Source organism: Thunnus thynnus, chromosome 18 (genome assembly GCF_963924715.1).
Source record: "Thunnus thynnus chromosome 18, fThuThy2.1, whole genome shotgun sequence".
Classification (NCBI taxonomy): domain Eukaryota; kingdom Metazoa; phylum Chordata; class Actinopteri; order Scombriformes; family Scombridae; genus Thunnus; species Thunnus thynnus.
The window spans coordinates 18,215,456-18,227,713 of NC_089534.1; the positions used below are offsets into that span (position 1 = coordinate 18,215,456).

The following is a 12,258-nucleotide window of genomic DNA, read 5'->3' on the forward strand; positions in this document are numbered from 1 at the left end:
TATGGACTATAAGTGGCACGGTAGCAATAGTTATAGTAACATTTTTCGAAATAGGTTTCCTGGCCTTCACGTTTTTTTCATTATGTTGTATAATGTTCAACACATTGATATAGTCGTGTATACAAACCAGTCTTTGGCTGCAGGTTCTTCCGCGGCTCTCCGGGACCCTCGATGGGCTGCTCGGCAAGAAACATCCGGGCTTGGTCCAAAGTCGTGACCACCAGGTGCTCACGTTCTTTCAGTTCTGACCGTAACACCTGTGGGACAAATGCAGAGCGATGGGTTAAAGGCGCTTCAGTTTGCATTAAAAGCTTAGTATTACCACAAGTTAATTACTTTCTAAGTGTCCAGTCTCCAATCAAGTTTTTGCAAAGACTGAGGAAAGAACGAGTCACAGCAATGAGAAAGAGAGAGCGTTTCTTAGCAGAGTTTATTTTTAACAGAGAATGTGAGAAAGGTGTAATTAATGCATTCCCTCTGCATTAATGTGCATGTTTGACTCTTGTCTCCTGACCTGGTCGGTACCAATGAACTCAAAGTGAACCTGGCGTATTTTGAAAAGGGTGTTGTATCCAGTTTGCTGCCCCCCCCACCCCACTCCACAGAAATCCACTAATCAAGCAGCTCTGCTTAAATCAGCTCCGGCTTTCATTATATTATGAAAGAGGCACTTGTGATTAACACACACATGCACACGCACATATAAGACGTGAAGACCAAGAGCAGATGTTTATGTTTGGCTTATGGACGAGATAAACAACACTCTCAGCGGCTAATTAGGTGATTGCTGCATAACAAAACACTTCCCCTGCTCGTTTTTCCCTTATTAAGAAGAAAAGCGAGAGGTAAGAGAGAGAGAGAGAGAAGCTACGGCAGGAGTGGCAGCAGGAGTGAGAGCAATGGGAACAGAGCGGTGATTGAAGGCCGGAGTATGGGGGTCAAACCGGGTATTTCCTTGGGGTTGGTGTGAAATTAGCAGAACGATCCCAAGAGTAAAGTGAATTGCTGGGTGCTATAACCCTGCAGGAATTGTCATAACAGAGTCGGCTAGCAATACATCATATCCTGTTCTAACTCTCCCACTGCAATAGTCAAATTACCACACAAACATATGGGCTAAATTACCATACTTCAGGCCTTACAGGTGAGAAAAAATAGATTGATTACGAACACCTTTCGTATCCACATGTCAACTAGTCAGCCTTGCCACAGCTTAGAGCAGGCGATAAAACTAGACAGAGGGAGTGAGCATGGCATGTAACAGTATAATTATTCTTGTTTTAATAAAAGTGTGACCCCGGGGGAGTTCATTGCCTATTGGAGTGTGTGATTGCTTTGTTGAGGAGGCAGTGTAGTTTAAGACACTGTGAGGCAAGTTGATTAGATGGGACAGCTTGCTTTGATAAAGTCTCCCACTTATCAGACTTATCAAACAGATGAGCGCAGCGAAAATGAGATGCAAAAAGTTCCGTTTTTTTTATTTGTGCACACAACTTTGTCTGAACGACAGATGACCACGTGCTGGGATCAATGGTATCGGATATACAGCATGATTTGAAGAGATGAGAAAGGAAGGGAGAGAATAATAGAGTATGGGAAATTACAGTATCCTCACAGGCCTTAAGATGAACACATTCTTTTTTTTTTTGTTCTAGTTTCAAAATACCAAAGCTCATTTCAGAGGGTAAGTTCCAGTTAAAGTTCAGTTGGAACCACTGCAATGACAATTTCACACAGCCTCCTGTGGACAAATGTACCCTCACGCTGAAATGGGGCATCCTGCTGAACGCAAATTAAATCACCCCTGCTAATAAATGGTTTGCTCCGTTCCAATGATTCCCTCCCAGCTCACATGGAAGAAACATAATAGGCAGGTAGCTCTGAGAGGGGACCTTGAGATATAGAAACTAAATGAGAGGTGACTGAGGAAGAGGGGGAAAATGTGTGTATGGGGAGCAAAGATAAGAAAAGGAGGAGTGGGAAGCTAAGCTGTGAGGACAATTACCAGTAGAAACCAACTTCTGTCTTCTTGTGTTTTTGTTTTGCACTCACAGATTTGTTGGGGGCTTAAAATTAGGCTTTAGAAGGGATTGAATTGAGTATGGAGAGGTTGTTTGTTCACAAAAATTCTTTGCATATTGCTTAGTATTTAGCAAGTAAAATATTCTGATATTAGTTTTGTAACATCACAATAAACACTTTCCAGCAAATTACAGATATTAGCTCACTGTGAGCCCAACAGCGTCCTGGTGGAAACATCTATGGTTGGATAAATAAGGGAATGATGACAAGTAGATGTAAAATGGACTAATATTTACAACATCAAATTAGCAAGCTGTCTACTCTATACACACAATGTAATATGTGTATAATTTGCTTCAACTTCATACAGCTAAATCAAATTTAACACCTATTACATCACAGCAGCTGTTACCAGCTAATTCCTGATCACAATTGATTGGTATGACAAGCAGTTTCTGCTTTTTACAGAAAACTGCTGGTACAGCCTAAATCTTTTCCTGTTTTGGCTCTGTTTTTTAGTGCAATATTAATAGGTAATTTTAAGATTATATAGAGTTGCTAACTTTTCTGAATGTTTGCTTTAAGCCTGATTTATTATTGAATATCCCCTTGGGTATCAATGATTGATTGTTGATTGGTGTTTTGATTACTCAATTCATCATTTAGTCTATAAAATGTCAAAAATGTGTTTCCAAGGTCCATGTTGACATCTTCAGATGTATTTCATTTGACCAAGGAGTCCAAAATCCAAACATATTCAATTTATAGTGATATAAAATAGAGTAATGCATTAAATTCTCATATTTTAGTAGCTAAACCAGAGCATTTTTGGCATGTTTGTTTCTAAACATCTTAAACAATTGAGCAATTATCAATATTGTCGTCATTTAATTTTGTGTCAAATGACTAATTGATTACTGACTTATTGTTTCAGCTCTAATATTACCGTTAATCAACTTTCAGCAAAATAATATTGAGTCAATATGATGGTTGGTTATTTAAGAAATGAGGGGTTTGGTCTCATGTATAGTAATGCATAATAGTGGTACCGGTTCACTGCTTTGAACAGCAGTTTGATTACTTTGTATGTGATTTTGCGTACATTTTCCCAATTGGGATAGACTATGTTAAAATTGAAATCTTTATTTTTTATTATTTATTTATAATTCACAAATAAGTTAAAATACAAGTATAATCACATAAGACATTATGGAGATATGTTAAATGGGACACCCTGATAAGCTATCTGAAGCTTGAGAACTTGGGCCCAGACGCAGATAGTATTTAAAATATGTTTACTTACACATTGTCTAGGTTTTTAAAAGTGTATGTATTATACAGTAACATTTACAACCTACAAAACATGTAAGACTAACTTAAGACCCTAAAAAGTACTACTAAATGGTCAGAAAGACAAAGACATTTAAAGATACAATAAATAGAGACATATGGCAAGTGAAAATAATAGTACAATTTAAATGGATTTCAGAGCAGAGTAACTAGTTTAGAAGTCCCCGGCCGTTCAGGGTACTCAAGCTTAAACATATTTTAGCAGCAACTGCTGCCTTAAGCTCTTTTTGAAAACAGACACAGATAATGACATTTTTATAATGTTATCAAGCTCGTTCCACACCTGTGGACCTCTACAACCCACACTAAGGCTCATACATTTAAGTTTATCTTCCTTAGCCTTTATAAGATGATTTTTTTCTAGTCTTATATGTATGCGAGGGAACATAAGTCAGAGTAAGGTCATAGAGTCTGTCATTAAGCATATATACAACATTATACATTATACAACCAATGTGAAAAATATTACATTCAGTAAGCCTCAACTTAAAAAATAAACCCACATATTTGGACAATTTTTTCATCAATTCATCAATATGGCCCTTAAAGTTTAAAAATTCATCAATATGGACCCCAAGGAATTTGGTGGACTTCACTCTCTCAATAACCCAACTGCTTATTTTGATACAAACATGTTCAACATTATTTCGATTTCTACGAGAGCGAAAAGCAATGAAGTTTGTCTTGCTTACATTTAAGGATACTTATCCACCTTAACTAGTTCTTCATCTAGATTATTTTGCAGATCATTTAGATTTTTGTGTGATAAGAATAAATTTGTATCATCAGCAAATAACACTTTATGTAGAATGCTAGAGGAATACCCAAAATCATTTATATACAGACCCTAAAATGGATCCCTGGGGAACCCCACATTTGATGGTTTTACTTTGAGGTTTGTGACCATAAACATATTGCTTCCTTCCAGACATATAGCTTCTAATGCTGCAGTCACCTGTATCAATAGCATCATTGATTGTTATTGATCATTACTGATATTGTGGTAATTATTTCAGTCATACAACCCAGCACTAGTTTGCTTTTGCCCAGTTGTATTAAATATGTATCGCAATAAACGTTGAAATTTATGACAGTATTCCCCCGAACACAGTCCTTCAATGTTAACTGGCTCAGAAGAGACAGAGACACAGCTACAGATGGTTGTAACTGGCAACACAAGTAGTGCCAAGTAATTCTCTCTGTCAGACACAGCCTCTCTCTCTCTCTGTCATCCAGCCATTGGTTATCCTTGCAGTTCAGACAGACGACAACAGCAAAGACCTTTCTCTACCACTCAAACAAGTTTTTTTTTAGTGAAACTTCAACACACTCATATTATGTGTCAAACAGGGACATGCTTTTGAGGGGGAGTATGAGAGGTAGAAATATCAAACACGTGTACAGCTTTCAGGTTAAGAAAAAAGCTTTTTTTCCCCTGGCAAATCCCAGCTGGCCTATGAGTGATAAGACATGGCTGTCTATGTCAAAGATAAAAAAGGGGCAGGTCTTCACTTTGCTCTTCTTCTTTTTTAATAGTTTTCAGCACTAGCAAATCAGAATATGGTCTGGCCTTGTGTGATTTGTGAAGACCAGAGAAAGAAAGGACTTTTGTCAGTTCACAATACTTATGGTGTGTATCTTGTAGCTGTGAGTGACTGTGACCTTGGTTGTGCATGTGTGTGTGCATTTCAGCATCTGACTCATTGCGTTTGTGTCCAGGTCTGTGCGTCTGGTGTGTGGCCGTAGCAGCACAGCAAACTCTTATCAACGTATGCCCTGTGCTGTGGCGGCGATAAGATAACATCACAACAGTTACATTCAGAGCTCTGCAAAAACATCCCTCTTCCTACTCTCGAAACCCTGCTATCTCAGCCACTCTTACCGCACCCCTCATCTTCTTCCAGGACAAAAAAATAAGCCTCTCAAAAGGACTACTCTACCAGCTCTCAAAATCAGAAAAGCACCTGATCAGGATTCAAGGAGCCTTCACAAAAGGAGCTAACTCACATTCAAAAATTACAGTTCATCAAGAAACTGGTAACTTTTTATGTTTCTCTTGCAAATAAAAATAACTAATGTAATAGAACTACATACATGAATAAATAAAAGATCTATTTTTGGTCATGGAAAATGTTTGAACTGCTATTATTTGGGCCAAATTGGATTTGCAGCTGCATAAAGTTCATGAAGGAACCTTAGAGTGACTCAACCTGAAAATTTAATTGCTTCGTTGCCCTTAACATCCACTGTTACCTTGGAATAGCTAAAGGCTAGTGATAGGTAGTGGTGGTAAAATCATACTCTCTGACATTCTCTACTAATTTATTGCTTCCAGCCTTGGCCATTTGTAAATAAGTAAAATGTCCAGACTGATGGCGCCTGCAGATATTTTAGAAATTAACCTGTGACTGCTTTGCAGCTACAGTAATAAAATAGTAAGGCACAGTTAAATAATAATGCACACATACTGTAAGTTTCTTCATCGACAGTTTGTTAGTTATTTCATTTATTTCTTTAAGATATGTATTAGTTATGTTTTATTCTGTTTTATTCCAAGGTTGTGTTACCGCCACTACAAAGATTTACATGGACTTTAGAGACATTTGTGGCAAAAAATAATATTTTCAAATAGTCCTTCAATTCTCAATAAACATCATAGTTGTTTTTCTCCCTTTTAACTACTCGTTTCTACTACTAAACACACAGTGAATAACAAAAGAGCTGTAAACGCAACACTGACATATTATAACCAAAACTGTTCATATACTGTTGCTTATTTACACATCCAGGAGATGCAGTGCGACATTAGCATTCATTTGAGGTTGTGTTTGTGGCCACTTGATGAATGTATTCACTCTCCTTTAGCTCCTTTTTATGGTCTACATCAACAAAAGAAAGAAAATGTCTGGCTCATACTAAACTGTATTCACCAGCTAATTGCTAATTTTCTGTCTGTCATCTGGTGCTGGGCAGGTAGTGTACAGTGGGTTTGTAGAGCTATTTTGCTTGAAAATGACTCTGATGAAAGTGAACCAAAACAGTAGAGTTGTGTGCTGTAAACCAAGACACTAAAAAACTCCATAGTGCCGAGTGGAACATCAGAGGCCGACATATTATGACTTTTTAAGTCTTTTTTTACTATTTTTATCATTGCCCTGCATGATTATAAATGATCTCAATAACTTTGTAATTTGAAATCTTATATTATTTTTTAGGGTGACTTTGTAATATCTGCCCAGGGACTACAGATGAAAAAGAGCCTCTTGGGCAACTCTGGAGCATTTACTGTAATGTTTATTAATGTGCACTGTCCCTGTTAAACCAACCGATAAATAAGATTAAAAACTAAAATAGAGTTGTGTGATAATTCTCTATGTATTTTCATGTCATTTGAGCCATTATTAATATCAAAGTATTGATTGTTGCTGCTTTAATGTTGCAATGCTTTATATTGTTGATTTCCGCTATATGGGGGACAGTGAAGTTATATTGGTTTGTAAGGCTGAACTAAGCTTACACAACTAAACAAAACTGCATTGAGCCAACAGAGCTGCGGACTGAAACTACTGCCAACTAAAGCAGCAAGGAAGGAAGCAGACAAAAACAATTAAAAGTTACTCAAAACGAGGCAATTGTGAGTTTAAAAAAAAAGAAGTCCTTTCCTTACAGATAAGGTAAAGTCCAGCGCAGCACTTTAATCCATTTCGTTCTCCTTTACGACCTGTCCGTTCAGGTGCAAATGGTGCTAATCAATCATGCGGGCACAATGATTAAGATGGGTTCTGTGGCTGATTATTAAACCTGCCGCAGTCTGGACAGACTAATTATAAATTACTTAAGCATAGTGAGATGAAAACTAAGTTAAATAAATTTACATTTCAACAGAATTATTCTTTTCCTTTTAGTCTTTTTTAGTCTTTATTCACACAAATTTTGAATTGACCAGATTGAACTGTCCTAACAATGAAGACAAAAAAGCCAACTGTTACTGAGAGATAAGAGTCATTAAAATGCCCACAAGCACTTTGTGCCTTCTTCCCTCTTATTCTCCTCTTGATCTAAAAGCTGTTAATTTAATAGAGCAGATTGATGAGTTTAATCAGCTGGATGCTGATGAAGGCCTTTTATTGGATAATTGAATGTGCGAATAACACATTCTATTATGGCCATTTTAGCAAAAAGAAACACAGACACAGATCAGTACACAGAGGAGGGAGCAAGAAGTCACTCAAGGAAGACAGGACATAAACCTCCCTCTCATTCCTTCAAATCATTCTTGTAAATTGTTAAACAGATGTCTGCTTTAAGGCAAAATCTAATGGGAGTCATGAGTCAATGTAGAAATTCTGAAAACAAACAGATGGAAGTGCACCAGAATCTTCTAAATATTTGCCTTTTCACACCTCTAATAAACACCTTTCTTCCACATGTTACCCTCTTTACATCCTCTTTCTTCCTCGTTTCTCTTGATCTAATTTTGCCTCTGTCTGCCACTTCCTGTCCATCACTTTCTTCTCTGACTGTCGGACCACTGCTCTCATATTTTTCTTCTTCTAACTCTTTAATAACTGCAATATCCATTGCTCTCTGTTGGGCTAAGTGGCTTAGCCTACCTCTTTTATCTCCCTGAGTCTACCAGAAAAAAAAGGAGGGAAAAAAGACGCTTATCCCCTCTAAGCCCTCCCTACCTCATAGATACCAATTTCCATATTGCTATACACATTTCCCTCCATCACTCTGACAGAGCAGCTGGTGTGTGTATCACTGAGTGACTAAAGTGTGTATGCGTGAGCACAGGAGACTTGTGTGTATGTGTGTGTCGGTGTAAGCAAGATGACGTGTTCAAAGCCCCGGCTCTTTGTGCTGCTCAGCCACCTCATCTCTCTCAGGGTCGGCGAGACCTCTAGGCCAATCTATTAAGGATACAGAGGAGAAGGAAGCGAAGGGAAAAATATAACATAGTCAAAATGAAAAGTGAGCCTTCCCTCACTTTCAGCTCCCCTGTTCCATTATTTCCTATTTCAGTGATCTCAAAGCCGAAGACCTGAAGATGAACAAGGGAATGTGGAGAGCGTGAAGGCAAAGAGAAATGAGGAGTGTAAAGAAAGGAGATGCAAAGGTGGGGGAGAGCAACAGCAAGATGGACACCACAGAGAACGACAAAAGAACTGAAAGAAGGTAATGAGAAAAGGAAGGTGAAAGTGGAGATGCAGGGAGATTGTACTCTCCTGCGGTCATTGTGTGATCTTGGCCCTATTCCTTATCTAATGGTGCCTGTCTGATCTGCTGTGCTGAGGCCCGTCTCTCCTCTCCGCCAGGTGTTGGATACAAAACACAGAGCGCACATCAACATCATCTCAGAACTCAGAGGAGAAATTCTGTCATGGCTCAAAACACAGATAGAAATTTAACTCTGATATTGAGTCTTGACTGGCAAACTATTTGGGAGAATATACCTTTTTCAATCTATAATCCCAATTATCCATATATATACAGTATATTCCAATTTCATTAATCTCTTTCCTTCGCAGACTATATTTAATAAAGGCCAGATCAATGACAGATTGTAGTTTGTTTTCCCTAGATAGAAAAGGGAATTAATATTTACATGATTTGGCACTGCCCAGCAATACATCTTTAGCCAGGATCTTGGGGACAACTATTGTTTTTCACAATCTGTTGTGCTTTTGAACAATGATCCCTCATTAAATCATTAAAAGACTATACTTAGCAGGCATTATAGCAGCCAAGAAATTGATCGTCTTCAATTGGAAAGAGTCCCACTCTGCCTCAACAGTTGATTTGTTACTGCCTCTCCCATGTTTTGTTTTGTTTACCAGGTAAAAGAATGCACTGAGCACATAGTGCTAATATTGAAGCCTTTGTCCTCACTTTCTTTCTTATTTCTCTTAGGAATTTCTACACTTTATAGGTTTTTGTATATTCGTAAATATATTTTTTTGCCTTTTTTCTTCCCTCCTCATAACTTTTTTCCCTTTATTCTATCTTCCTTCTGTACTCTGAGGTATTATTTGATGCGTCAGGAGTTGTGGTGTTTTATTCACCTCCTTATAATTGAATATATATCTCACCTCAGCTTCTTCTGAAAATATTTATTTCTCTCTGTGCGTGACATCTTGGTTAGCCTTAATTAGTTTTGTATGTACCAAAATATAAGGGGAAAATGTAACGTAATATACAGTATAATTACATAATAAATCACATTACAAAACATACACCCTTATACATATATGAAATGTACGTGTGTGTGTGTCTGTCTGTTGTGTGCGTGTATGTTCCAGAGGGTGACTGCTGATCTGTTTCAGTGTGTCTATGATCCTGCGCCCACGCATGACTGCACATGTGTTTACTCTCAAGGCGTTTTGGGGAACAAAATAATAGTGTGGTGAACAGGGTGTGGAGAAACGCATTACAATGTCAAGAGCAACATCAACAGCAGTGGAGGCCAGCGGACTGGGAGTAAAGAGTAGCCACAGGGTGAGTCATCTATCTGAAAGCAATTACACGCCAATGCACTATTACAATAACCAGTGGTTAAAATAAAAAATATAGTGGGGAACACTGATGAAAAATATCAGTGATGACAAAAATGTGAACAGGTAAGCACAGTGAAAGTACTGATCGCTCGTTAGAATAAATGATAAAGTGTGGTATAAGGGTGATATAACAACAATAATTCTAAGAATGAAATAGATGGAACAACAGTACCGGTTGTGTAGAAGTGGTTTTCATATTGGTTTTTTAACTCTGCACTAATACAAGTTTTGCGCATGGTTACTGCTGAGTGACCATAATAACACTGTTGATTAATAACTATGGAGACATAAAACATGCAATCTGTAGTTTATCTTAACTGACTGCAGACAAAGTGCTGACCAGACTGATGCTTAATATTGTCAAGGTGATTGCTGCGACTGCTTTACAATCACAGTAAGTTCTTGTGGTAATAACCTCATATTTCTATGCAACATTGCTTTAAAATAACTACATCAGCTGTTTGGGTTATCAGTTATGGTCATGTGGATGTCAAGAACATTAGAGAGTGTAGGTAGAGCATGCACGTGAAAAGAATGATCTGTTGTTGCCTTTTAGTCCTGGTTTTGTTTGTATTCACACTAGCTTTTTACAACAAAGAGCTGTAAAGCATAAAGTCGATATGAATTGACAGGTAAGTGTGTAGTCACTACTTTTCTCTTTCAGCAGATGGATTTTGTAGTAGTTTAGCTTTTGGACTCAAGCTAAAATCACACATCTTCTATTATGAAATCCTGTGGCTGGTCTGATTTGCTTTCACACAACAAACAAAACATCTGCTTAGAAATGCACATAGACCTTCCTTTTCAGGCAGTCTGGGTCTGGGTGTTAAGTCCAATTGACTGATGGATTGAGTTTGATTGATAGATTTCACATTGTGAACCAAACAGGCTAACGCACCAGAATTCATGTGAGACGCATTGAACAGGTTAGGTGTGAACACACCCTTAATTATGTAGACAGCAACCATTTTCAATTTAAAGAAGAGTATGATAAAAAAAAAAAAAAATCCAAACTCGACTGTACTAGTAGATTTTATAAACTCAACTTTTTGGAAAGCTTGAGATAACAGTCAGGGAAAAGGTATGATAAATCCTGTACAGGCAGGAACATTGCCTGTGGTGAAAGTATGTACCGTGCAATGGTTCTGCTGTTGCAACAGGGTGGGCACATCTCCTCCAATGGGCATCTGCTTGGCCAGCTCCTCATCCTTCATGCAGATCCACCTCCACAGCTCCTCCAGGAGGCCCAGCAGACGAGACCAGCGCTCAGCACTCGCCTCCAGATGGGCTCTGCCAAAAAGGAACCATCCATTTAAACTGTTAAGATACTGTTTGTACCACCCAAAGAGTGTCAATTCTGGATGTACAGTAGAATACTTTATACTTACTTTTATTAAAACTTTTACAGTCAGCTATTGAAAAGTCCATTTAAATGACTCATCTGTAGCATTCTTTCTTCCTTTGTATAATATTCAATTCAATTCAAACTACATATACACACATGCATACAAACAAACATACTGTACAAATATAATGTGTTCATTTAAGAAAATGTTCAAGTGACAAGGAAGGTCTTTAATTTGGTTTTGAAAGAACACAGTGTTGGAGAAAGAAAGAAAGCAGGCAAACTGTTCCATTCTTTAGGTGCATAAATACTGAATGCCATCTCACCAGACTTTGAAATTGCTCTAGGCACACGGAGAAGATTTCCACCTTGTGACCGGAGAGATCTGCTGGGGCTATAAACTGACAGCATGTCTGAGATATACTGTGGAGCCAGACCAGCAAGAGTTTTGTAAACCAAAAGAAAGATTCTGAATTGGATTCTGAAAACAACGGGTAGCTAGTAAAGGATCCGGAGGTTATGTCAAGGATATGTCCTTGCAGGTTTGCAATAATATAAAGATAGACTGATACTTGTTGGTGAACATATTTAAAGTCAGATATAGTCTTAAAGTTTCAAGAAACTCACAATAAAACCCCCATAAAAAACAGCTTGCTGACCACTCAGGGGAACTTGCTGCCCTTCTGAAGTTCATGTTATTTGTAAAAGTGAACACAGCTGGACGCTAATTGTGTGGGTGGTAGCATACGTGCAATGTGTGAATAAGCACTTTTGTTTTTCTCATATCTGCTGGGCAAAATGTATCTGAACACTGTGTGCAGAGACCTCCTATTGCCGCTCACAGAGTTAGCCTTAATTACACATGTACTGTAATTAAGGCATAATGGGCTGTATACAATCAACACACAGCACCTCACCTCCCACAAACACAGACACGCTGACTGATCTCTCGTCCTCTCTGTCTATTTTTCTCTCGCTTGTCTT

At 38.1% G+C, this 12,258-nt stretch overlaps 1 protein-coding gene across 7 annotated transcripts in view; it reads right to left on the reverse strand.

Moving 5' to 3' along the window:
* The window catches only part of utrn (utrophin), a 181,694-nt gene that overhangs the window by 61,020 nt on the left and 108,416 nt on the right, over window positions 1-12,258 (reverse strand). For all 7 annotated transcript variants that reach the window (XM_067572501.1, XM_067572502.1, XM_067572504.1 and 4 more), the window contains 2 exons: window positions 11,063-11,219; window positions 128-257 (listed from right to left, as the gene is read on the reverse strand). In XM_067572501.1, coding sequence (XP_067428602.1) covers window positions 128-257; window positions 11,063-11,219 — 287 coding nt within the window. The remainder of the gene's footprint in view (window positions 1-127; window positions 258-11,062; window positions 11,220-12,258) is intronic.